Source organism: Lipophrys pholis, assembly GCF_963383615.2.
Source record: "Lipophrys pholis genome assembly, chromosome: 2".
NCBI lineage: Eukaryota > Metazoa > Chordata > Actinopteri > Blenniiformes > Blenniidae > Lipophrys > Lipophrys pholis.
The window spans coordinates 37,515,764-37,543,738 of NC_137636.1; the positions used below are offsets into that span (position 1 = coordinate 37,515,764).

At 43.5% G+C, this 27,975-nt stretch overlaps 1 protein-coding gene across 1 annotated transcript; it reads left to right on the forward strand.

The window, feature by feature from the left end:
- Positions 1-908: 908 nt before the first annotated feature.
- Positions 909-27,903, forward strand: gch1 (GTP cyclohydrolase 1). Its single transcript, XM_080492985.1, has 6 exons — positions 909-1,354; positions 15,644-15,753; positions 22,391-22,446; positions 24,402-24,433; positions 25,474-25,558; positions 26,808-27,903. Exons 1-6 carry the CDS (start codon positions 967-969, stop codon positions 26,932-26,934), a joined length of 798 nt encoding a protein of 265 aa, XP_080349111.1. The 5' UTR covers positions 909-966; the 3' UTR covers positions 26,935-27,903.
- The last annotated feature ends 72 nt before the right edge of the window (positions 27,904-27,975 follow it).

Below are 27,975 nucleotides of genomic sequence, written 5' to 3' on the forward strand. Positions count from 1 at the left end.
ATAAACGGGCCGCTGACATCATCGTTTTCATCTAATGTGCGTCTTGCCTGTTCACATGTCAAAGCTGAGGCAACGTTTTCTAATTTCTCCATTCTGGAAAAGCGTCCCTTAAGCCTCGGCTGTGTTTTGTTGTCTTTGACTTCAGTCGGGGCTGAAGTCAAACGGAGAAGTTACAATGTGTGTCAGAATGGCGACTGCGTGATCGGAGCGCAAAGTCACAAAATGTCACGTCCTTTTGTGATGATTTTGCATTTTTACAGACCAAGGCAGACTCCTAGAGTATGTTCTGGCCACATCTTGAGTTCACCCCCCCCGCCCCCCCCAACCACCACTACTCCCTTTCCAGCTACACAGCTTACTTCTGGCACCGAATGTTTTCAGAAACACATTTCCCTGAACTGTTTCAGTAATAAAAGAGAAAGTTTGTGTCTGAGCACCATGCTGGTCAGGTTTTAACTGCAGGAGCTGAGTGATGCGTTCAGGGGCATCATGTAACTCTGAGCTGCGGGGCTCATACAGTAACTGGGCTACATGTTGAACATGATTAGAATATGGCTGATGCAGCCTTCACCAGCTGGAACAGGCAGTGCAGACTACTTCAGCCGCATGGCGGGAACAGCCAGACAAAGGACCCCAGAGTGCAGAACATTCTTGTTCTTATGGAGGATGGATCACCTTAAGGCCTTGATTTATTTATTTAATTATTTATTTGTAACTTGTTTTTGGTCCTAAAATGCTAAATCTATGCCATTACATGAAACTGTTGTGTGTGTACGGCCTGAGTTACTCCTCAGCAGTGTGTTGATGTTTTGGGGGCGTGGCCCCGCCCCCGACTCCGCTCAGCCAATAGGAGCGCTCCTCGGATTACCGCCGGTATAAAGCGGACGGATGCTGAGGCTGCGGGAGGAGCGGAGCAGCGGAGGGCAGCAGGCGGACATCAACAAGTGCTCAGCGGACAACCCAGCGATGGAGCGCCCCAAACAGCCGCAGCCCGCCTCCGGCGACAAGAAGGACGCCGCGGACGCCTCCTCCGTGCTGAACGGACACTTTGACGGGCTGGTGAAGCGGCCGTCCGGCGGCGGCGGCTCGGGCCGCCCCGCGGCTCCCCAGGGGTCGGGACAGGCGGCGGAGTCCGGGTCACACCGGGCCGCCTCCGGGACGGAGAGCTGGAAGGAGGAGCGGACCCGCAGCGTGGAGGACAACGAGATGAGCCTGCCGTCGCTGGCCGCCGCCTACACCACCATCCTGCGGGGGCTCGGGGAGGACCCGCAGCGGCAGGGGCTCCTGAAGACCCCCTGGAGAGCCGCCACCGCCATGCAGTTCTTCACCAAGGGCTACCAGGAGAAAATCATCGGTGAGTCTGAATCCATAAAGCCGCTCAGAGCGGCGCGAGGCTCGGCTTTTCCCGCGGGCAACAGGTGGTCTGACTGGGGAGAGAAAACTCTCCTCACCTCCAAAACATCACTTATTACACTTTTTACAGAAACGCCTCGAAAGGTTTTAACTGGAAAAGTGATCAAAGTTCAGTCTCTTTTTCTTTTATTTTGTTGCTACTTTGTAATTGAATTTCAGTGCTTTTATTTTCTAATATTTCCCATTAAAAGGTGATAGATTAATGACAATACGATAGTGAGCACTTTGATGTCGTTTTTAATTTAATTATAAATCACTATTCTTCACAATGAATGCTCACATCAGATAACCTGTGGATTGTAGTTTGGGGTTGGGCTGCTGTAATTCAAAAACCAAACGTGCTTTACAAGATCTGCAGGTCTAATCATTAAAACCACACTGCAGCAGCTTTTTCCTTGTGTGAGATTTAAATGAATAAATGAAGGTACCTGAAGCTTTGAGTTCACAGGATTTTGCTTGATTTTTTTTTTGTTTGTTATAAATTCAGCTGTAAAAGTAACCTATACAAATCAGACTTAAAGCTACTTAACTCATCATCTGCCAATAAAACAAGTTTCATAAAAAAAAAAAATATATATATTTATAAATTGTTCTAACACTCCTATAGCAACTTGTTTCAGGCGCATTATAAGTTCAATACTTTCCTGGGAAAGTATTAGAAGTGCTTGTAGGTTAGAAGCACTCTACAACACATCACATACATTTCCAGATGTTAATTAAATTCACACTTATGCCATGTTTTCTTTCAAGTAGAACAATAAAAACAAACCGCTGACACAAAAGCAAAGCAGAGCTGCATCAGTCTTATTTCTGCTCATTCATTTTTGTTGATCCGATGTTTAAAACTTGATTGAATCTTTTGGTGTGGTACTCTATAACTGCGTCCTTTGAGACGGCTGTCTTCAGGTTTGACGTGATGCAGGACGGACCTGCAGCAGCAGGGTTTGCGCTTTGCAGTCAGAAGCGTCTCAGGCTGGAGGCAGAAGATCTGCTGCCTCATGTTCAGGGTTCTCCACGCATGTTGGAGCGGCTGCACTCGGGGACCTGCCCCCCCTTTCACATCTCCATCTGGAGGTAGTTTGGCTGTTTTGACCAAAACCCTGAACACCAAACAAGAAGAATGCAGGCGGGAGAAACCCGAGGGGCCGCGAGAACAGACGATTCATGTTTTCTAGCAACACCTGTACAGCAGGCCTACGTCTGCCCGCAGCTCCTCTCGCCTCTGGATGGTGGATGTTACCGATAATGACAGTTTCTGAGAGTCTGCTGCTGTTCAGGCGGCGGCAGCGGTGGCGCTCCATGTGCCTGCTGATTGGCTGCTGACCGGAGCCTCCCCTTCAATGGGAAGAACAGAGGAGAAGACAAAAAACACATGTTGACTGCTTCAGCGCGTGTTTGTGGAGCGTTTCAGAGCATCACAGTGTTTGATCAGCCTGCTCACGTGCTGGCGTGCCTGCTGCCGCTGGCCGCCTCACTTTTCACCGGGACCTGAGCTCACAAATCCTCTTGAGGTTCCACACATGACCCACGACTGAAAAGTTCTGGAGAGATTAAAGTGGCTTTATGAATATTCTCAGTGGACGGCGTGCACACGTTTCCCTCCAATTAATGTCATGTAGGCCTGTGGAAAAATCCTAGTTTCATTTCTCTAATAAATATAGGCAAGTTGATTTATGGAGCACCATTCAGACACAAGGTGATTCACAAAGAAATAAGAGAAACACATTAAAACAAAGCCAGTAAGAATCCTGATATTAAGCTATTAGGATTATGAAATATATTAAAACAAAGGGATTAGAAACTGCATAAAACAGAGAATGAATAATAGGATAAAGAAAATAAGTAAAATCTATTCAACCCAAACAATCTCAACGTCTTTGACCCTTTTATTTGTAGCGTGAACGAGAGTTGGAATGTGAGAGTGGATATCTCGCTCACACGTTTCCAGATTGGTTTCCTACAAAGTCTTGTCAGCTTCAACACGAGAAACTCAGCGGAACACGACTGCGACTCAGATCAGCTTCCACTGGAACTCATTTGTCCAAGAGGCACCGGACCAGAAACTGCTGGCTGTTATTCCAAATAACTCCATCACGCTGTGATGCATCTTCCTCGCGGCCAATCCTAGGGACTCCACCCTTCAGCTACAACGCCCCCTGCAGGGTGGAGACTCCACAGCCCAGACAACTCAATCACTTCTGTCAATCACCGTTCCACCGTTTTCCAATGTTAAATGTGAATTTTCTTTATTACTTATGAACATTAATCATATTCAAATGCAAATAGTAAAGTTCTAGGTCTGGATTCAAAGGAAGAGAGCGTGTCAGCAGTCCTCAGGTGTTCCGGCGTCATGATATGATAACAAGAGATTTCTGACCTCAGCTGAGGGGCGACATGGACACAGGAAATGTTTGTAGCTTGGTGATCCCATGATTTTAATTCATAATTTGAGAGAAGAAAAGATAAGACAATATTCTTAATTTCTTCCAGGTTATTATTTGACCTGTAGTTGAGGGTTGTTATGGAGTTTTGCTCCCTGACTTGTGTCTGGTGCCTCGAGCCAGCGCAGCAGGACGACAACAAACTACACTTCCCCTAACCACAACATGCTACGACTTCATTTCCCACAATGCACTTGTCATTTAAAGTGACGGAGCATGTAACAATATATAGTGAAATGAAAATTTGTAACTATTATTTTTGATCTGGATCACCACCAACATTTTTTTTCGCCCTTGTCCTGTTCGGCAGCTTGGGCCAACAATATGATGTGATTGAGAGCCTTCTGGAGTCAGAACAGACCTGGAGTCTCTTCCTGTTGCTGCTTTATTAGAAGTTGGCATGGCTGCTGTACACGACCGGGGGGGAACGCTCAAAGAGAGAGAGAAGAGAAGAGGGATTGGGGGGGAATAACATACAATACCCTTGTTGTGCTACATATATTATTTGCAGTTATCACACTGATCCAAATACTTTCCAACTGTTATTAGACTAAACCAGCCTGAGCAGCTCTATCTAGACAGTAACATGATTTCTTAGATTAACCAGCCTGAGCAGCTCTATCTAGACATTAAGATGATTTCTTAGATTAACCAGCCTGGACAGCTCTATCTAGACAGTAAGATGATTTCTTAGATTAACCAGCCTGAGCAGCTCTATCTAGACAGTAAGATGATTTCTTAGATTAACCAGCCTGGACAGCTCTATCTAGACAGTAAGATGATTTCTTAGATTAACCAGCCTGAGCAGCTCTATCTAGACAGTAAGATGATTTCTTAGATTAACCAGCCTGGACAGCTCTATCTAGACATTAAGATGATTTCTTAGATTAACCAGCCTGAGCAGCTCTATCTAGACAGTAACATGATTTCTTAGATTAACCAGCCTGAGCAGCTCTATCTAGACAGTAACATGATTTCTTAGATTAACCAGCCTGAGCAGCTCTATCTAGACAGTAACATGAAGCAGGAACATGAATTAACAAAGAGGAACATGACTTTGAGAGTTTGAGCAAATGATGACAGAAAACAAGCAACTTCAGAAGCACCTTTCGTGAGGAGTGGAAGTGTGTGTGTGTGTGTGTGTGTGTGTGTGTGTGTGTGTGTGTGTGTGTGTGTGTGTGTGTGTGTGTGTGTGTGTGTGTGTGTGTGTGTGTGTGTGTGTGTGTGTGTGTGTGTGTGTGTGTGGTTTGTCCACTGGGTGTGGTCGGAACTGTTGTGGGGGGACCCGTAGCGACACCCGGGGGCCGAGGCCATTGGGCCCGGACATCGCCACCCTGGCGGCCCCCCAGACCCGGGGAGGCCCCAGTGAACCACCCCAGAGAGCCACGCCCTCTGGGGTCCTTTAGGAGGCTAAAGGAAGCATTGAGCCTCCTTTCCTTAGCTTAGTGAGAATTCCAACGCTCCTTATCATGGCCGCCTCTTAAACACTTCCAGGGCTTAAAGAGAAGTGGATAGGAAAGGAGATAGGAAAGGAGGCAGGAGGGACTATTAGGACGCACCCAGTGACTCCACGCAAGAAGACAAGCGCCGTATACCAGTATGACCTCACCAGCTTAACTTCACGGGAGTATGAAGCCTCTGTGATGGAACCTTTCTGTAAACCTTCAAACAACAATCCCAGTGGCATTATGTGTTTTCAGAGTGAAGCATTAGTTTACTGCTCAGCTTTCAAACGTGTCGCCACCAGGCTCGGCGACCAGCGTAACGTTTGAATGACCGACCGCCAGCTGCTTGTGTGGCTTCTTCTCCATATACAACCCTCCGACCGTGAAGCATCAGGGAGCGTCGGGGAGTCTTCAGACTGACTGAACGTCTTTTTAAATGAGCAGTTTTCTTGAGACTGAGCAGATATGAGCAGATTTAATATGATAGGATGTGAATCTGGGAAGCGGGCAGCTGTCTATAAATCAAACCGACTGAGTGCATGTCAGTTTAAAGACAGGAAGTACAGCAGTGACTCATAAACACGCCTGGGGTGTGTGTGCATGTGTGCGCATCACTGCACAAACGTGTTAGTCAGGTAAAGATTAATAAATGAATACCACGAATGTGTCGGTCCAAACACAGTTTAGGTGTTTTGGTTTTGTTGGTTCCTTTCTGAACGGTACAGCTCCATGGAACTCAGTGTGACATCATAGCCTCTTATTATTTACTTCATTATTAGTAGTTAAAACAAAATAGTCCATCCAAGGATGTGGTACGTCAATCCCCATGTCTTAATGTGGTACATTTTGAATAAGAGTGGGTTCATATTTATTCCTAATATCACGTCTCACGTGTTTTCGCAGGATAAAGTAATTTTGAATGATGATTGTAGTTTTAATTTAAGTGTGCAGTAATACCATGTGGTCTTTGGGAAAATTCAGTCAGAATTTTTAGCAAACTTTAAAGATGTCTGTTTATTAATTTTCTCTGTATATTTGTTATAGCTCCCAACACATTTTTTTTTCTTTTTTAGTAAGATACATAAAACCGATTACATACATTAGTTGTTCCTGAGGCCCACTCAATGCCACAAACATAAATAATAAAGAATAAAATAAAAGTAAAATATAATAGAAAACTAATATAAAAAAGGCACAATGTGAGATCAATCAATGAAAAATTATGTTCAACGCGTTGTAACTCTGGATTGGAAGGAAAAGTAAAAATTTGGATCTTTCCAACTGATGAGTATCTCGGGGTGAATCTGTTCTAGTGGCGTCACATTGGACTGTATGTGGATGAAAGTGAGTTTGACAGGTTTACTTATTCACTTGACTGCTCCTATAGAACGAGTCAACATAAGCTCCTTTATAACACACACACACACACACACACACACACACACACACACACACACACACACAGAGATGATGGCGATGAATAACACTGTCACTACCTGAGAACCACACCTTAATCTCATGCTGCAGCTCCGGGTCAAACCTCACCAGCTGCACTTTATTTAACATTTCTCCCTCAGTGTGTGTGTGTGTGGGTGTGTGGGTGTGTGTGTGTGTGTGTGTGTGTGTGTGTGTGTGTGTGTGTGTGTGTGTGTGTGTGTGTGTGTGTGTGTGTGTGTGTGTGTGTGTGTGTGTGTGTGTGTGTGTGTGTGTGTGTGTGTGTGTGTGTGTGTGTGTGTGTGTGTGTTTTGTTTGTTTAATTAAAGATTTTTGAACATTTTTAACAAGCGTCTTCCTGCGCTGGGGAATTTGGGGTGTCTTCAGACACAGTCAGCATCTCCCTGAGGCAGGATGTTGTTCCCACATGCTTGAAAACCGCCGCCGTTATTGCGGTACAGAAGAAGTAATCTCTCAGTCATCCAGCGCCATCGTTCTGAACACGGGCGTCCCCCAGGGATGCGTGCTGAGCCCCCTACTCTTCACCCTGCTGACCCATGACTGCACACCGACTCACAGCTCCAACTTCTAGGAGCATGGTGTCAACACACAGCATGCGCCCGGTTCCTTGGTGTGCACGAGACAGAAGATCTCTGCTGGACCATCAACACTGGCCTAGAAAGCACAGCAACGTTTCTACTTCCTGCACAACCTGAGAGGAGCCAGAGCCCCGCCCCCGTCATGTCCACCTTTTACCAGAGCCCCGCCCTCATCATGTCCACCTTTTACTAGAGCACCGCCCCCACCATGTCCACCTTTTACCAGAGCCCCGCCCTCATCATGTCCACCTTTTACTAGAGCCCCGCCCCATCATGTCCACCTTTTACCAGAGCCCCGCCCTCATCATGTCCACCTTTTACCAGAGCCCCGCCCCATCATGTCCACCTTTTACCAGAGCCCCGCCCTCATCATGTCCACCTTTTACTAGAGCACCGCCCCATCATGTCCCCCTTTTACCAGAGCCCCGCCCCACCATGTCCACCTTTTACCAGAGCCCCGCCCTCATCATGTCCACCTTTTACTAGAGCCCCGCCCCATCATGTCCACCTTTTACCAGAGCCCCGCCCTCATCATGTCCACCTTTTACCAGAGCCCCGCCCCATCATGTCCACCTTTTACCAGAGCCCCGCCCTCATCATGTCCACCTTTTACCAGAGCCCCGCCCCATCATGTCCACCTTTTACCAGAGCCCCGCCCTCATCATGTCCACCTTTTACCAGAGCACCGCCCCATCATGTCCACCTTTTACTAGAGCCCCGCCCCCATCATGTCCACCTCTTACGTGGGGAGTGTCCCGTCCAGCTGCATCGCTGCGTGGAACGGCTTCTGTGCTGTTTTTTTTTTTTACTTCATTTGACACTTTAGTATTATATTTTAGATGTGGGCATGAGAGAGAACCTTTGAACACTTCTGCAAAACTCTGAAGGAGTTAAAGAAATTTATTGCCATTTTTGAGAAGGTCAACATGAAAATTTTTTACATTATGATATATATTATATTAAAACACACATTTCTACAATTGAATGTAATGAAAATAGTGATGACCAACTGAATTAAATGCATAAGCCTTAATTTAAAAAAAATTATATCACTGATAAGTGCAATAGTTAGCGTCTTATTTATAATAAAAGCTTTTATCTGAATACTTGAGTAAAAATTATTTTTATTGTCAGTGGGTTCTGAAAATAACTTGAAACATGAAAAAGGAAGTCCTGCTTTCAACTACAGATTACTACTTGTTGTGTGACATCACTCCGTATGGATGAGTTTCCTGTTTTTAGATGTTAAAATACAAATATTTTATATTTTGGCATGTGTTATAAAATGCAAACATATTAAACTAAATGGGAAAAAAAGCAATTCTTCAAAAACATTTACAATAAAATTCCTGCAGGACGTTACTTTGATATCGTTGCTGCGTTTCCACATCAGGACACACTTGCAAAAGAGATTGTTAATCTCAATGTGTTTTCTCCTGAATAAATAAAGGCTTAATGAAATCAAAAAACATAACTGAAGAGCAGATAAAGCAGTTTTATCAACATGTTGATTTAAAGTCTTATTTTGTTCCTGAGTACAAAACTTCCAAACTGGATTACAGCTTTATTACAGTCGCATCCTCGAGGCAAACCTCCCCCACAATCTGATGTCTTGGTTCAGCTGAAAATGTACGAGCTTCCAGGAGAGACACATTCAATAAACAGTGTTTAGACAAATTCTACTTTATTTCCTCTCCAACAGAAGCACTCAGGTCACTCAGCTATGTGTACTATAAAAAAAAAAAAATCTGTGAAAGGAATTTTCATAATATTGTTATCTGCTATTGCGCCATCAAGAGGAAATGCTTACTTTTCCTATCTTCTATCAACTACATCCAGGGACTTGCAATTCACAAATCAATAATCTTAACAACTTAATGATTTGATTTTCTTTCAACATCACTCGTAAAATGACTAAACGTCTCCTGTGGGAGAAAAACTAGTAATTATTACCTATTACCTAATACATATTATTATCTATTACCTGCTTTGTCAAAGTTAGTGTTGCTGGGGGGGTGCTATCGAGCAGTGCATGGAGTAGACGTGTTTCCAGAAGCTCCTCCGTGCCAAACTTTGAAACCAATATTTTGGCAGTCTATAATTAACTTTAACAAGCCTCAGGAACTTCCCTGAAATGTTGAGGTTCAACTTGTATACTTTTTGCATCGGTTGTGCCCAAGAAGTCAGAGAATGTTGAGCCATGCCGACCAGCTTTAGCTAAAGCTAACGTCGGCGGTGTCTCTCCTAGCAATGCTACGAGTGAGAACGCGGATGAACTGCCGCTGATGTGGGACAAAGTCTCAGATAAGATCCTGAAACACATCAACGAGAGGTTCAATAAGCTGGAACAGACTCTCCAGGCAGTACAAAGCGGTCAAACCGAAATGCTAGAGAAGGTGGAATCTATTGAAGAGCAGCTATCGGAGCAGGATCACCGCATAAGCAGTTTAGAAAAGGCATTTTCCAGCCTCAAAGATGAAAACGACGCACTCAAGCTCAAGGTGGACGACCTCGAGGGCCAGTCACTTCGCGACAATATTAAGATAATACCTGAACGAGAAGAAGGAGATAAACCTACAGACTCACATTGGACCAAACAAACAATGCAGATTTAGAGCAAATTGAATTTCTCAGGTTTTCCAAGCTCATTTCAATCACAAAGCCAGAGGGGTCGCTATACAAAAATATCCCATTCCACCTTTATTCTATGACAGCAGACCGATATGGTGGATACCTTATGAGTTCAGGTCATATAAATTCCCTTCCAATAATAATGCTTAATATCTATACCCCCAATATAGACAATCCTGATTTTCTTTGTCAAGGCTTTTGGTCTGATAATAGCCTCCTGTCCTAATTGATTTCAATTGCTACTTAGACCCCATCTTGGACAGGCTGTCAACAAAACCTCCTTCTGCCATTGCCCCAGTGCAAACGCTTAAGGATTCAATTAAAGCAAGGAATATGACTGATGTCTGGCGATTACAACATCTTACTAGTAAAGATGTTTTAGTCTCACATCCACAAGTCCTACACTGGGATTGACTATTTTTTAAATTTCTTCTGAATTACTACCCAGTCTTGTGTACTTAACATATCACAATATTTTGATATCTGATCATAGCCTAGTCTCACTTCAATTCAAGAACATCCTGTCTAAAGAAAAGTTCAGCGGGCGCTTCAAGCCCCTCCTCCTCCAGGATCATTTGTTTGTGAAGGACATGACTGCTCGTATGGATGAATTTCTTGCCACCAACGATAATGGGGAGGTCTCTGACTCTACACTGTGGAAGGCCTATTAAGTTGTATTAAGGGGCCATAATATTTCATTTGAATCATCTAAAAAATGCAAACTTGACTGTCGACTTGAGGATATTGAGAGTATGCTTCCAACATTAGAAGAGACCTACAGAGTATCCTTCTTGCAGTCAGATTATAATAAGATTTTTACATTGAAATATGAGTATGATAGTATCCTTAGTAAACACATATGCAGCCTTGTATTAAAATTCAAACAGAAATCTTTTGAACTCGGGGACAAACCTGAAAAACTTTGAGCAAGCCGACTCAGAGGTGAGCAGTCTAACTAAGCCATCCATAAGATCAAAGCTAAATCAGGTGAATTATTAACGCAACCAAAAGAGATAAAGTCTTGCTTCATAGACTTCTATAAGGAACTTCTATAAGGAACTATATTCCAGCAAAGTAAATGCCACTGAAGCTGGTTTTGGTAACTTCTTTGACAACCTAAATATGGCCCAATTGGACACCGCGTCGAGGGATGATATTGACACCCCAATCTCCGAGGCTGATCTTTTAGATGCTATTTGGGCCTTCCCTTCTGGAAAAGCAGCTGGCGCAGATGGGTTTGACTGCGAATTTCCATAAAAGAATAGTCCCTCTCGTGCTGCGGATGGTAACCGACTGGATCAAAAATAAGAGGCTGCCCAGCTCCCTCTATGAAGCAAACATTTGTTTGCTTTTAAAAAAGTAAAGGAAGAGACTGACCCTGCCAGCGACAGGCCCATTGCTCTTCTAAATTGTGATCAAAAGGTCTTAACCAAGGTCCTCGCCACAAAGTTAGGTAAGCACCTATCAGAAATTATACACTGTGACCAAACTGGTTTCATTCCCAGTAGATTCTCATTTAGTGATGTCTGTCTGCTTTTAAAAACCACAAAAAGGACAGTCAAGCCGCTGTTATATCCCTTGATGCCCAAAAGGCATCTGATCAGATTGAATGGCCATATATGTTTGAGACACTGAAACGATTTGGTTTCGGAGTGACCTTTATAGAGTGGGTTAAAATAATCTATTCTTAATCCGTTTCCTCAATTCTCACCAACATTGAGAAACCTCAATCTTGTGAACTGCAACATGGTGCGAGCCAGGGAGATCCTCTTTCTCCCCTCCTTTTTGATATAGCCTTAGAACCTCTTGCAGTGGGAATCAGGAGTCACCCAGGTATCCACGGTGTACAGTTTGGTAATGTTGAAAGTCTTGTAAATGTATATGCTGATGATTTATTGATCTGTTTATCTGACCCAGTAACTTCAGTTCCCAACCTCCTACATTGCATTAAATCATTTAACAAACGGTCAGGATTTACAATTAACTGGGACAAAAGTGAATTAATGCCCTTGAAGGATAATCTGAGCCTTGCTTTCTTAAGATCTCTCCCATTTAAAGTAGTTACAACACACATAACTTATCTTGGCCTAAAGATATCCAGAACCCTAAACTTCCACTGAAACTAAATTTCTTGGACATGATAGAAAGACTTAAGGTTAATATAAGGACTTAGAAGTTGCTTCCCCTCTCTATGATTGGCCACATCAATGTGATCAAAATGGTTGCGCTCCCGAGGTTTTTGTACCTCTTCCAAAACCTTCCTGTTTTGTTATCTTTATCTTTCTTTAAACAACTAGATTCAGTTATTCTTTCGTTTGTGTGGGCCGGTAATCCCCCTCGCAATTCCAAATCTCACCTGCAGAAAGATGCAAGCAGTGGCGGCTTTGGCCTTCCGGTGTTTCAGAACTATTACTGGGCTGCAAATGTGAGAGCTTTTCCTTTTGGGCAATGGGGCTTCCCTGACACTGGTCTGCCACCGCTCCACTCTGGCATGTCAGTTTCAGGAACCTCTCTTCCAGCGCTCCTCTTTTCTAGGTCACAACCCTCACATGAATTATTCTGCCATAATTTCATTCTCAGAAATTCTGTGAAGATTTTGAATCAAATGAAGAAGTTTTTTGGTCTATCAAATGTTTCAGTGCAAACTCCTATTACATATAATCATTTGTTCAAGCCAGGGTTAATGGACAGTATTTTACGGGACACTTTTTACGGGAATCAATCCCAGAGTTTACAACTAAACCAAAAAGCCAGATTTTCATGATTTACTTGTCTCACATCCAAACTCTAAACATCTTGTCTTTGGCTTTGTATCTGTTTACGATACCAGTGAATACAGATCATCTGAAGGAGTCCCGAGCTAAAGAACTAGGTGCTCCACCATCAGATGAACTGTGGGAGGAGGGCTTGTCTAGTATAAAGAGCTGTTCTATAAACTCTAGATATAGGTTAATTTAATTCAAAGTTATGCATAGACTGCATTATTCTAAAACTAAACTCAGTAAGTTTTTTGAATCAGTCTCCCCCTTGTGTGATAGGTGTGGTACTGCAGAAGGTTCATTATCACACCTGTTCTAGCTTTGACCAGTACTGACAAACTTTTGAAGTGATATATTTAATTGGTTTTCCAAACAATATGAAACAAACATTCAGCCAGACTCCAACTTGGCAATATTTGTCAACTCTGACTTGACGAGGCCTTTTCCCTCCCACCAAACGCAGGAGCTCAATGCAGGCATGGTTGCAGCTAAGAATTAGATTTTGCTTAACTGGAAGTCTACAACACCCCCATGTTTCAAAAAGTGGCTCAATGAAATGCTTCTCATTGGTAAGATGGAGCAGATTCATTTTAGCAAACAGAACTCTCATGGTTATTTCATTAAGGTATGGAAACCTTTTCTGACTATACTAGATAGGAGTGAACTGTATGCACTGATGGTCTGTGCTGCTATGTTATGTCTATATTATGTGTAAACTCTGTTTTGTTTGGCAGACTGACTGAGGTTTTGATTGACTCCCACCCATATACGTATGTGTGTTTTTTGTTTTGTTGTTTGTTTCCGCCCAGGACTGTTTATAAGAGAGGGACAGTCTCTTTTTTGACATTCATTTTGCTCCTGGCAGCTTTGGACATCTAGTTGTGTGCCCCTTGCCTCTATTTCTGTCATTGTGTGTTAGACTGCTGGGGGTTCTGGTCTATCTGGTGTGTGTGTCTGTATTGTATGAAAAGCTTTTAATAAAAAACAAAAAAAAACAAAGTTAGTGTTGCTTAGGGGTGGAGTTAACATGAATATTACCATTTTAGAGAGAAATGTATGATCCACAGTGAGAAAGCTCAATTTTAGAAGAAGCTCATGTTTATTATAAAATTTTTTCATCTGGAACGACGAACATTAAACATTCCGTCAAACCTTGTGACAATGCAAAATCTTTTTATCTGTATTTATACATAGATTAAATCTATTTATTTCATTTTATTTCATTCTAATCGGTCCTAAAATGATAAGTGCTGGGAATTCTGTCAATAGTTGTATTTAATATGCATCCATGACAGGAAACTGCATGGAGTACGCAGAGACTTGTACTTACAGAACTTGTAAGCCGTCATGTAACTGAGCGCCGAGCGGCTCGGTGGCCGTCAACAGAAGCTATCGGGTCAATCTCAGAAGATTTATCACAGCAAATGGACCTGAAATGGTTGCTGATGGCGCTCCACCTGAAGTGAATGCTGAACAAGAGGAGAATAAAATCTTCATCACAATCTTCCTCATCAAACCCTAACCTAACCCTAACATTTTTATGAGATACATTTTTATCATGACTGGTTGGTTTGGTTAAACCAACCACATGTTTAAAGAAGTAAAGTTATAGTAAGGTAACATCGTCTGCTGATAGACGACCATCCATCCTGTTTACACTCGGTTATAAAGCAGAGTGAAGCAACAAGTCGGTGAACGGTGTCGTGTCGGTGACCTCACCCTCCTCCTTCCTCCTCTGCCTCCTCTGCCTCCTGCAGATAGCCTGTCAGGAAATTAAAAACCTGCAGCGGTGAGAGTGCGAAGCGTCTGCGTCGTCATAAACAGATAAAGCCGTTTATTGAACACCCGGCAACCCAAAAAAACGCAATAAAGCCACGGCAGGAAGGAGGAAGCCGGGCTAAAATTAGACAGCGGTGTTTGCTGTTGAGAAACAGTGAAGTCCACAATTAAAAAGAGCTGGGGGTCCGTCTGTTTCCACCCGTCTGTCCTCGACCTCACAGAAAGAGCTAAAGATGGAAATATGGACAGGTTAAACAAGGTACATGAATGAGACGCTCCCATCCAGTCATTCATTCATCGTGTAACTCTCGGGCTAACTGATCCCTGTTGATGATGGACAGGTGCTTTCCATTCTAATTTAAACTGTTAAACATACTTGAAGGCCATAATTCTTTCTATTAAATCAACTTTAAGGACAAAATGTTTCCTTGTGATCTTTCGAGTTTCCCCCCCAGCCAACAGGTGCCGCAATAAGGTGACTATCAATATTACTTACGTCACCTATTCGTGGTCTGAACGCGACACTTTGCTTCCACTGTCATCTTTATGATGGCCACAGGGGGGCACTGCGAGCCACTTCATCTTCGATATTCACCCTGTTGATTTCACTTTCACCATAGATAATCTCAAGTAGGTGATCATTAATGAGCATTAAGTTCACACTCAAAACATCTTCAAATTTAGTACTTTGAGCTCTCCATTCTATCAGTTTCTCACTTGGCTGAATTTCTGATCTCCTGCAGGATAAACCTCTAACCATATCATGGACATTCCTCCTCTTCATACCCAACCTGCTGCCCCCAGTGCTTCTGTCAGAATAGCTGCAGCCACTTGAGGGCACTATAACATTTGTTTTGTTTGTTTAAATTGTCCTTTGATAATTCTATGATCAAAGATCATGATAATCTCTAGATGATGTTTCGTTTTCACACCCCAAAGTGTGTTGGTTACATTTAGGGAAATATCTCTTTAAAGTTGACATAACTACATTTTTTCTTTTTTAAATAAGATTTTTCTTGGTTTTCCACAGACTCAAACACCGGTCCTCTGTCTTCTACATCCACACATTGCTCTTGTCGTACTCGCCATGACCACCGGAGGGCCTCGTAAAGCTTTCTCTTCATGTCTTTCTCCTGTTGTAGATGTTCTGAACGACGCCATATTTGATGAGGACCACGACGAGATGGTGATTGTCAAAGACATCGACATGTTTTCTATGTGCGAACATCACTTGGTTCCCATCTTCGGCAGGGTGAGAGGAACACACACCGCACCATCAACACACACCACATCATCACACACCACATCATCACACACACCCTCAACACACACCACATCATCACACACACCACAGTAGTGAAGTAGCAGCTTCACAAAGCAGGAAACACACTTAACCGCAAACAAACTGGGAATATTTATGAAGAGGAAATAAACTCTCCTCAAAAACAGTGTTAACCCCAAATTAATGCTGATTTCAAATCTAATAGAGACCTGTTGTATTCGACTAACACTCTTTAACTTGGTGTGCCACAAATCACTTTCAGGTTCGCTCCATTTTTAGATCAACTGTTAAAAGATTTCAATCATCAGAAAAGCTCTTTTCTCATAGAAACCACAGAGAAACTCACTCTTAGTGATTCATCTTAAACATTTTATAATTTTTTCCTCTCAGAAAACTTTTTATGTCTCATCTCATCTCATCTCATCTCATCTCATCTCATCTCATCGTTTAAAATATTGTTTTATCGGTTTTTAAACATGTTTTTAATCATTTTATTCAGCTATTAATCTATTTAATTTCGTTTTCAAATACAATTTTTGCCATTTATTTGTGATGAACCCTTTTCTGTTCTAGACTTTTAAACACTGTCAAACAGTGTTTCTCCCCTTAAATGTTATTTTCACCGCGGCGTCGTCATTCTTTTGCAGATAAAGAAATAATTGATTTGTAAATAGTTTTGTTGCCATGGTAAAATTTTTACAAGGAATGGTACCATCTTTTTAAACTTGTGCAGGATGTTCTGTTTTCTTTTAAACCAATAATGTTAAATGATATACTATGAGTACTAGAATTGTGCGAGGTTTTTTATTGACAGTATTTCCTCTAATAGCATGAATGCAGCCGTGTTGCTTTGGTTCTTCTTTCAGTTTGTGCAACAGATTGTTCAATTTATCTGGAGTGCTGTGCACCGTTGCGCTACATGCAGAAATTTTTATTTATTTTTTTAACACAGCCAATAAGTCTAAAAGGTCATATTCAGTGTACTTTTGTCCTAAATAACATTTTCTAGTTGGATAATAGTAATGTAGTTAAAGAGTTTATTATTACAAGAAATGGTGAATTCTGTCTGAATTTAGCAGGTTTTACTCCACTGTACATGAGGTTTAATTGGATGATTGGATGTGATAGTAAAGCGAAGCATGGAAATATCCTTAAGTGCCCCATGAAGGGTTAAAGGCTTCTCAAACTGGTATCTTTTCGAGGTCCATATTATTTGGACAAAACAGGAAAAAACAGTATTTTATAATCTAATCGTCTAAATGAAAAACACTTTATTTTGAGACGAGTTTCTGTTTGGTGCCCAGAAATGCTCTCAGACGTTTTAAAGAAGTGAGCAGATGAGTATCTGAAGAGCGGCTCGGCTCTGACGTCGGAGTTCAGAGCCGCCGGTCAGAACAACAGGCGGCTTCACAATCAGATTAGCTGAGATCTGTTTTTTTGTTGTTGTTGTTGTTTCCAGCCTCCTCTCTGGCTCTTTGACATCGTTATTGTCGGCTGTGTGCGCCGCGGCCTGCAGGTGCACGTCGTTTAAGACAATAGAGGCTGGCAGCTGATCCGTTTCCACCGGTGTAAATGGGCTCTGATGACAGCAGTGACTCACCACGCCTCCCTTAACCTCCCCCCCCCTCCCCCTCATCATCCTCATCCTCTTCCTCAGCACTGCTTCCTCTCTTTCAGCCTGTGTGGACGGCCGTCATTCGGCCGCACATCATCGTCCTCCTCCTTGTTTGTTGCAGGTATCTGCAGCTGGCCGATCCGCTGCTGCACAACACTTTATTGCACGTTGTCACTCGAAGACGTTTCAAGTGGGAAAAAAAACCATCTGTCACTTGGTGTCGGGCATAATTACTTCTTTCCTGTGTGGTTTGTCTGATGGATCGAGCCTCTACAGTGTTTTTAACCTCAAACTGGATGTGAGTTTTAAAAGATAAAAGCTGTTACAGCTCATATGATGGAGGCCTTTTATGACCATATTTGGTCGTTTCCTCATGTCTTCCTGTTTCTTTCAAAAGGCCGCTACACACCATGCGAAGCAATATTCTAACGTGTCAAACCAAAGACACTACGTCGTACCGTGAGACCGGTTCAAATACGGTCGTTGTCATGGTGACCAAAGAAAACCAGCGGTAAAATTCAGATGATCAGAGAAATTTGTGGCGATAGTGACGCTGCCGCAACCTCCGTCATCGAGCTAACCAATAGAAACGCAGTATAAATGAGGTACTGATCAACGCGAAACCCAAGTAGATGTTTGCAGCTGCAATGACAGAACGTGTCCCAAAAAAATGTATCTGGGATTTAAACAAAAACTTTTAGGGGATTTTTCTCCAAACACATAAAAGCCACAAGGTCAAGGGCTTCGTTTGCTCAATCCATTCATGAAAAAGAAGCTGTCACGTCGACTTGTGTACATCGTAGGCTGCGATTCAGCTCGTTTTCATCGTACAATCTGCACACAACAAACTTCACAGTTGATTAGATTCATGTTGTACACCGTGGCTCACTGTCAACTTATAAAGATTGTTAAAAGTTGAATGACACATTGCTGCTATGTGTGCTGGATTTCTAGAATTTGATTCCTCTCAGTGCCAGTTTTTACACAAGGTGAACTATGAAACCGGAGAGACACGGGGAGATCAGGCAAACCTTTCAAAGAAAGACCTGGACTCTACGTCAAACCTCCCTGATGAGATATTAAGTAGGAAAACACAGTCTTGTGGCAATTTTATTTCTTTTGTCTTGCAATTTCTGTATGAAATTAATTATACAAGATCCTGGATCACTGATGGTCTTTGAACCAACAAATCATTATTATAATGGATAGAATGTGCTTTTTGATTCTTTTTGATTCCCAGTGCAGGTAAAAGTCGCTATTAGTAGACGTAGAAATTACTATCAAAATAGAGACTATATAATATATTAAATAAGCAAATATGAATATGTACTTAGCAGTAAATAAATATGATGCAGTATACACCTGCAGAAGGGCTTGGCAGTAAAAATACTTTTCACAAAGATTATTACAAGAAAAAAATGGAACCGTTGTGTCAAATGTCAAAAAAGGCAATGTGCCTTATGAACATTTTCAATATTTCATCTTTTTTTTAACCCAACCATTAAATAATGACTGGTAGACGATTTTGGTCTTTTGACGCTGATCTTTTTTCTCTCTCTCATATTTCACTTTTTCAATGTGCTTACCAGTATCTTCTATTTTGAGTCACACACAGAGTTTATGTCATAAAAAACCAAACATAGTGCATATATATATAAATACAAACCATCCATCCATTGTCCACCGCTTATCCGGGGCCGGGTCGCGGAGGCAGCAGTCTAAGCAGGGATGTCCAGACTTCCCTCACCCCAGACACGTCCTCCAGCTCTTCTGGTGGGACCCCAAGGTGTCCCCAGGCCAGCCGAGAGACATAGTCCCTCCAGCGTGTCCCAGGTCTGCCCTAAGGCCTCCTACCGGAGGGACATGCCCGGAACACCTCCCTAAGGAGGCGTCCGGGGGGCATCTCAAACAGATGCCTGAGCCTCAGCTGGCTCCTCTGAATGTGGAGGAGCAGCGGCTCTATTCCGAGCTCCTCCCTGGTGACTGAGCTCCTCACCCTATCTCTAAGGGTGCGCCCAGCCACCCGACGGAGGAAACTCATTTCATCCGCTTGTATCCGGGATCTCCTTCTTTTGGTCATGACCCAAAGCTCATGACCATAGGTGAGGGTAGGAACGAAGATCGACCGGTAAATCCAGAGCCTCGCCTTTTGGCTTCACTCCTTCTTCACCACGACGGACCGATACAGCGACCGCATAACTGCAGACGCTGCATTGATCCGCCTGTCGATCTCACGCTCCATCTTCCCCCCACTCGTGAACAAGACCCCGAGATACTGAAGGGGGCAAGCCACCTTTTTCTGGTTGAGAACTGTGGCCTCGGATTTAGAGGTGCTGATCCTGATCCCAGTTGCTTTAGTGCACGCTGAAGGTCCAGGTTTATGAAGCCAAGAGGACCACATCATCTGCAAAAAGCAGAGACAAGATCCTGTGGTCACCCCCCCCGGTCCCTGGCTGTGCAGAGACCGGACTGCCCTTAACAAAGGGCCCCGGACTCTATACTCCCGGTCCACCCCCCGTAGGACGTCCCGAGAGACATGGTCGTACGCCTTCTCCAGATCCAGAAAACACATGTGGACTGGTTGACCGAACTCCCACGAACCCTCGAGCACCTGGTGGAGAGTATAGCGCTGGTCCAACGTTCCGCGACCAGGACAAAAAACGCATTGTTCCTCTTGGAGCTGAGGTCCGACTAACGGCTGGATCCTCCTCTCCAGTATCCTGGAATAGTCTTTACTGGGGAGGCTGAGGAGTGTGATCCCCCTGTAGTTGGAACACACCCTCCGGTCCCCCTTCTTAAATAGAGGGACCACCACCCCAGTCTGCCAGTTCAGAGGTAATGTCCCCGACCGCCATGCGATATTACAGAGACGTGTCAGCCACGACAGTCCCTGTACATCCAGAGACTCAAGGAACTCAGGGTGGATCTCATCCTCTCCCGGTGCCTTGCCGCCGAGGAGCTTAGCAACTACCTCGGTGACTTCAGCTTGGGTATTGGACGAGTCTACCTCCATGTCCCAAAAGACAGATTCTGTGTCCGGGGACCAGATGGTCGAGGCCCCTGCCGTCGACTGCCAACCAATCCACACTGCACCCGACCCCTACGGTAGCCTCTGTGGGTGGTGGGCTCTCAGGACGAAGAGACGGGAGCCGCGTTGTCCCTTCGGGCCAGGCCCCGCGGGCAAAGGCCCGGCCACCAGGCACTTTAATACGAGCCCCATCCCCAGGCCTGGCTCCAGGGTGGGACCCCGGCTCCAGGGTGGGACCCCGGCTGCGACTTACCGGGCAACGTCATGCTTCTCTTTGTAAATACAAACCTTGATTCTCAATGTGAGATGAAAACAATCTTTATACACTGGCTTCCTTCTCCCCGATGACTGCTTTATTCACTTCTCCTCATTGACTCGCCCATCCAGCACCTGGAAGTGTGAACGACGTGAGCAGATAAGTGAAGAAGAATCTTTCACGGTGACTTTGACTGACGTCTGCGTATCAGGCGGCTGCAGCCACAAAACTGGAAAACTGAGCAGAAGATCTTTGTGCTCTGCTTAATGCTGCCCTTTCTCCCAGCTCTGCAACAAATTGCTTTTGACATTTGAATGGTGTGTGTGTGTGTGTGTGTGTGTGTGTGTGTGTGTGTGTGTGTGTGTGTGTGTGTGTGTGTGTGTGTGTGTGTGTGTGTGTGTGTGTGTGTGTGTGTGTGTGTGTGTGTGTGTGTGTGTGTGTGTGTGTGTGTGTGTGTGTTACAGCCTCCAGCAGTGATTGTTCAGCTCTCCCTCCTCTGTGCTCTTCTTCATCGTATAACTTCGATATGTTTGGATTAAGAATATTTATTTTTTAATTGTTCCAGTAAAAGCCTTCAAGCCGTTTAGATAAAGATAGATAATCCAGATCAACATTGCAGAGGAGCTGTTTTTGTTGTTTTTATTTTATTTTAGTAATTGTTTGTAGCAGAATGGTTTCAGGTTTTAGATAAATTTTAAACAATAGTTTTAAACTAATTTTATAACTGGTTTTAAACTAGTTTTAGACTCATTTTAAACTAGCTTTAAACGCGTTTAAGTGTTGCTAGCAAGATAGGGACTATTCTGTGTCATCAAGTAATTGAGAAAACAACTTGTGGCTCCATCCTTGGGTCTCCTGTCATAATTATGCAGAGGACAAACAGCTCTATATAGCAGAGTCAGTGAATGACTGAATCCCTGGTACCTGCTGAGGAAGAAATGAATTAAATGAATGAGTGGAGGTGTCAGCTCATGACATCTGAAACATATTGAACTCTCCAGACCCCAGAGGTCCTCAGGAAAACAGTCACTAAGAGTTTCCCAGTCAGAACCTGGTTTCAGGTTACTTTCAGCCCAGTTTCAGGACAGAAGTATAATTTCTGGGTTTCTGTGGTGCTCTGCAGCTTCAAAGAGTCAATGTACTGCAGGTTTGTATTTTCATCCCTGAAAACACTATTGACAGTTCATGTAAATATTGGATTTAAACTCCCAAACATCCCAGACAAACAGTCGGTGAAGCTTTGACCCAGGAGAAGTGTAACGGGTCAGAGTCCAGGGTCACACACATGACAGGGGAATGAACGTTTTGTTTTTCTGTTCAGAAGCTGAACATCTTTGGAGAAGCAAAGTTTACCAGCTGCTTCCAGTTTCATTTCATTCAGTCATTTTCACTGTGGTCCTATGTGATGTCAGGACTCTTTCATTGTGACTCAGCTGGTTGGGCTGGATTTTCTCTTGTGCGCCGAGTTCTGGCTGCAGTGGAGAACAGAAGGTCTCAGTGCCCCACACACAACGGCTGCTTTGTGTGTGTGTGTGTGTGTGTGTGTGTGTGTGTGTGTGTGTGTGTGTGTGTGTGTGTGTGTGTGTGTGTGTGTGTGTGTGTGTGTGTGTGTGTGTGTGTGTGTGTGTGTGTGTGTGTGTGTGTGTGTGTGTGTGTGTGTGTGTGTGTGCAAGAACTTTGTTAAGCTTAAATCTCCCACTTTGTGCAGGTTCACATCGGGTACCTCCCCAACAAGAGAGTTCTGGGTCTCAGCAAGCTGGCCAGGTGAGTGAATTGTCTTGTGTGTGTGTGTGTGTGTGTGTGTGTGTGTGTGTGTGTGTGTGTGTGTGTGTGTGTGTGTGTGTGTGTGTGTGTGTGTAAGCTGATTAATAAAACTTGTGTGTACAAGTGTAGGATCTTATCCCGATGACCCCAATACCCTCAGGCTTATCGTACTAACACTCTCCTGGTGCCCCTCACACACTCCCACACACTCTCTGTCACACTCTCTCACACTCCCTCACTCCCACACACATGCTCTCTCACACTCTCTCACACTCTCCCACACTCCCACACACTCTCCCACAATCTCACACACTCTCCCACACTCTCCCACAATCTCACACACTCTCTCACACTCCCACACTCTCCCACAATCTCACACACTCCCACACACTCTCTCACACTCCCACACTCCCACACACTCTCTCACACTCCCACACTCCCACACACTCTCTCACACTCTCCCACACTCCCACACACTCTCTCACACTCCCACACTCTCACACACTCCCACACACTCCCACACACTCTCTCACACTCCCACACTCTCCCACACTCTCCCACAATCTCCCACACACTCTCTCACACTCCCACACACTCTCATACACTCTCACACTCCCACACACTCCCACACACTCTCATACACTCTCACACTCCCACACACTCCCACACCTTCTTACTCCATTCACAACTCCCATCATTCCCATTTCTTGACTCAGAAGTCAGTGTCTGCCTTCTGAAGCTGGCCTGTTGTCGCTCCTGCAGCTCTGAACAATGAAAACAAATAGTTTTGATTAGCAGTTATACTTATAAACATAAACACACGTGTAGTGTGTTAAAAACTCATTCCTTCACAGGACATTCATAGTGATATGGAATATTTGGACTTCAATATCATAATTAGACTTCTAGGTCCTGTAGAAAGGACACAGTGCTCTGACATCAGACGAGGTTAAGAGGAGTCATAAACTCTGATCTGAAAGACATCAGACGTTACTCTGGAGGTTGAGATACTGGAGGTTGGAGTTTTGTTGTGTTGTTGTGATGTTGTTGGTTGTACTTTTAGCCCCGATTAGCCTTCGTCATGGTAACAGTTCGTCTGCACCTCCACTGTATTCTTTCCATTTTAAGTTTCAATTCTGCGCCGTCAGTCAAATACAGTTGTAATGGAGTATTTTTCCTGCTACTGTAGCAGCGTTCTGTGGTCATACAGTGACACCTAGTGGTCCCAGATGGTAAATACCGTAGTTATTTGTGTATAAGTCATGTGAAGAGCCAAACAACTAAAAAACACGTGGAGCTTATAGTCCAGAGAATTCCAGTTGTTGTTTTAACAACGTTTACCTTTTAAGTAATCACAAATGTAAAAAGTTAGTTTTTAGAATATTCTTTAATTCAGTTTTTCCAAATACATTACTAAGAGGGGACGCATCACAGTGGAGAACTTCACCTCGTCTAATTAAAAGGAACAGTAAAATAGTCCTTCATGAGCTCTCCTGTGGATAAAATGGAGGAAAGCGGCTGCTGACGCCAGCAGGAGGCGCCACTCAGCGTTCCAGCCTTTCCTTCACGTCGGCACACCGTCGGTCCTCGCTCCGCACGTCTCTGACATTTTCCCGGGGGGTGACGGAGGTTCTGGTTTGTCTGAAGTGGTTTCACTCACAGAGAAGATCAGCAGGTCGACGGGTCGATCGGGTCGGTTCGGTGATTCAGAGCCGCTGGACGAGTTTCAGGCTCGTTGCTGTGAGTTGATCAGACGTGACGCAAGCTAACGTAACTCAATAGCACCCGTTTGTTTCTCTGGTCACCGGATCGTTTCTTCTGTATATAAAGGCAGAACATATGAGGAAGCTGTTGTACGGCGTCATGGCCTGTTGCTGCAGTTCAGAATATTTAATAATAAAATCTGTTTGAGTGTTTTAAAGAGGCACTAACACTTTGTCTTCTTCTCTCCTCAGGATTGTTGAAATCTACAGCCGTCGACTACAAGGTGCCAACAAATCTTCTGCACGTCACATTTTTATATAACCTTTATATAAGGTCCAATTCATCCACAACCAAGAATCAACCACACAACTAACAAACAGTTCTGCAGAAAGACTCCAAAACGGTGTAAAGAAAGACAAAAATCGGACTTTAAAAAAAAAATACATAAAATTGGTCGAAACGCGGCGCAAACTACTGTCAAGTCAAACATTTCTGAATATTTAACTTTTTATCAAGAGTATTAATTAAATAACACCCAGAGGATTATGAAAGTTAAACTTGTAACTTCTATTATTTAATTGTTTTTTTGGGTCAATATATGAAATAAAAACTAAACAAAACTTCAATGATAATAATAATACAATAACAAAATGTACTCAAACTAATGTTCCACTTTAAAGAAACTTTAAATTAATTCAGTTGAATTCTAATAATATGAAAATAAATAACCACAATTATAGGTAATCTGAATTTACTTGAAGTTTATTAATCTACTTAACAACAAAAATAAGAATACAAAGTGTAGATTTTTAAAGCTGAGAAGCTCCATTTACATTTGGAATATTAAAGAGTCAAACATGAGCAGAAGCTGTTGTCACCGGTGAGAGAGACTCACTATTTTACTAAACTCTTGTTTACTGGAGCAGAACACTTGGTCATCACAGCTTCAGCACGAGCCTGTGAATCAATCGTTCAATTAAAACGATTTAACATGAGGAGTGAGACTATCTTTGGATCGGTCGACGATTGAAAACAAAAATCAAACACAGTGACACATTAGTCAGAAGAAATGCTTTTTTTAGTATGTATGTTGTGTAAGAGGTTTTTTTTTGGGGGGGGGGGGGGGGGGGGGACTTTGACCTGTAATAGAGTATTTTTCTTTTTGGTAACTATAACTTTTACTCAAGTGAACGATCTGAGCTCTATCCTTAAACAGTTTTGTTTTTAATGTGTGTGTGTGTGTGTGTGTGTGTGTGTGTGTGTGTGTGTGTGTGTGTGTGTGTGTGTGTGTGTGTGTGTGTGTGTGTGTGTGTCCGTCCACAGTTCAGGAGAGGTTGACCAAACAGATCGCCGTGGCGATCACTGAGGCCCTCCAGCCCACCGGGGTCGGAGTCGTCATTGAGGCCACGTACGTCAGTGTGTGTGTGTGTGTGTGTGTGTGTGTGTGTGTGTGTGTTCCTGTTCCGTCAGCCTGAAGGACACACACTAAACCGGTGACGACACTGAGGTTTCCTCCAGTTTGTATTATTATTATTTTATGATGTATTTTACTCCGACAGTATTTTCCTGACAAAGTGTGTACACACAGGATGCTGCAGTCCTCAGTGAGCTCGCTGCTCTCAGCAATGCCTCCTACTGGTCAGACACAGCAACTACACTTAATCAGAGGTTCCTTCATTGATTAAAAATGTTTATATAACCTGGTATTTTGTGAGACGGAGTCAATGTGAACGCACACGAGACGTTTACTTGCAGACACGAGTACAGACATGTCGCCGCTCTGAATAGAACCTCAACTGTTGTTTTTAGTCATTTTTTATAAAGAAGCAACGACCAGAATCAGATCAGAGTTCATGAGTCGTCTTAACCTCCTCCAGAGTGAGAGCAGTGGGACTTCACAACACTTTGTTTGAAGGAACTTCTAATCTAAACCTGATATTGACGTCAGAATCGCCCATGGAAGTACAGAATCATCACCGATTACATCATCATTAGGGTGATTTCTTCTTCAGACCTCTGAGATGTACTTTGGTGTTCTGTAAAATAAATGGCATATCAACAAGTGGAGAGAATGGGACACTTGTACGTCATAAATGTGAAAGTTTCAGTTTTTATAAAAGCTCTGAAAGACACGTCTAATAATCACAATCTGTTTCTGGTGGAGCTCACTAAAAACCCCCAGCGACTTCTTTTTTACTGATGCATCGTCTTTAAGATGGAAATGTTCATTTTGCACATGAAAACCATAATAAAGAGATGATCGTGTGTTTTCACTTCACCTGGTAGTGGTTGTAATGTAATGGCTGATAGGCGTAGTCTGGAGCAAAACGATTTAACTTGACTTCAACATAAAATCCTCATGAAAAAAAATTAGATGTGGAGGATTTTTATCTGGTGCAACCTGCAGCGCTCATCCTACAAATGCATGTTTCTTTAAAAGGTAAAAAGCAAACACACATTTCTTCTTTTAGTTCGCCTGTAATTTGATTTTTAACTGTCGTCTGGTTCTCCTGATGTTTGATGTTTCTTTCAGTATTTATCCTTAAAGCAGAATTTCTAAGAAATGAGTGCATCGAAAGAGAATCTGCATTTAAATTGAGTGTTTTTTTTCCCCTCCCCCTCCCTGCCCCTCCCCCGCCCTGCCCCTCCCCCTACAGTCACATGTGCATGGTGATGCGAGGCGTCCAGAAGATGAACAGCAAGACGGTCACCAGCACCATGTTGGGGGTTTTCAGGGAAGATCCAAAGACCCGCGATGAGTTCCTGACGCTCATCAGGAGCTGAGGAGGAAGAGCAAACTCCTCCTCCTCCTCCTGTGGCCTGGGGTTACCTCCACCTACACAGACCAGCTGCTGTGCTCCGTGTGTGTGTGTGTGTGTGTGTGTGTGTGTGTGTGTGTGTGTGTGTGTTTTGACAGTACACAGACTTTAACCCTCTCGGGTTTCGTGTGTTTGTTGGTTAAATTCCCGGTCACTGGCCTCCACTCGTTCAGTAATTCCCAGCAGCCACATTTTAAAGCTCCTCCATCACGGAAACATGAACATCTATTTAAAATAGCACATTTAAAAACTCGTCTAATCTAAACTAATCAAACAGGATTAAAATAAACAATCTTATTTCTGCCATCAGGTCAAAATCGACTTGTGCTGAAGGAGAAATCTTCCACTCTTCAGTGTGAAGGCGGTCAAATAACTGAAGCATTATAATCTGTGGAATCCCCTGAAAAGTTTCACTTTATTCTAAACTTTTCCCCACGAAGCAGAAACACCATCATGAGGATAAACTGACCTCGTTTCAAAGCCACAAAGAGAACGTCTGTAGGGTTCTCTGTCAGAAGCACCCAGAACCGACTGTGTTGTATGTGGTGCTTTATCAATAAAGTTAGGTTGAATAAAGCCGTCTAGAAACAAACACAGCCCCCCGAGTTCTGATCGTTCTCATCTCGCAATGGGAAAACTGCAGAACTTTAAAAAAACTTTTGCAGTCCAGTTCAGGATCGGCCTTCACGTGCCCAATAAACCCTGTGTGTGTGTGTGTGTGTGTGTGTGTGTGTGTGTGTGTGTGTGTGTGTGTGTGTGTGTGTGTGTGTGTGTGTGTGTGTGTGTGTGTGTGTGTGTGTGTGTGTGTGTGTTTCTGTTTTCGTGGCCTTGTTCTGACGGAGCTCCTCCTTCGCCATCATAGTCACTTTATGTACTTTTACTCATTTCAAAGACTTTTTAATTGAAAGAGGAAATAAAATCTCTATGTGACGCCGGCGAGCGAGTTTTTATTCACCAAACATCAACTTCTGACCTCAACATCTCCAGTAACTGATTACTGTAACTG

Excerpts from the sequence above, each read along its gene's own strand:
- gch1 (XM_080492985.1), top strand. The coding sequence starts at position 967 with ATGGAGCGCCCCAAACAGCCGCAGCCCGCCTCCGGCGACAAGAAGGAC. Across the intron at positions 15,754-22,390 it reads TGGTTCCCATCTTCGGCAGG|GTTCACATCGGGTACCTCCC; the intron begins GTGAGAGGAACA and ends CACTTTGTGCAG. Across the intron at positions 25,559-26,807 it reads GGAGTCGTCATTGAGGCCAC|TCACATGTGCATGGTGATGC; the intron begins GTACGTCAGTGT and ends CTCCCCCTACAG.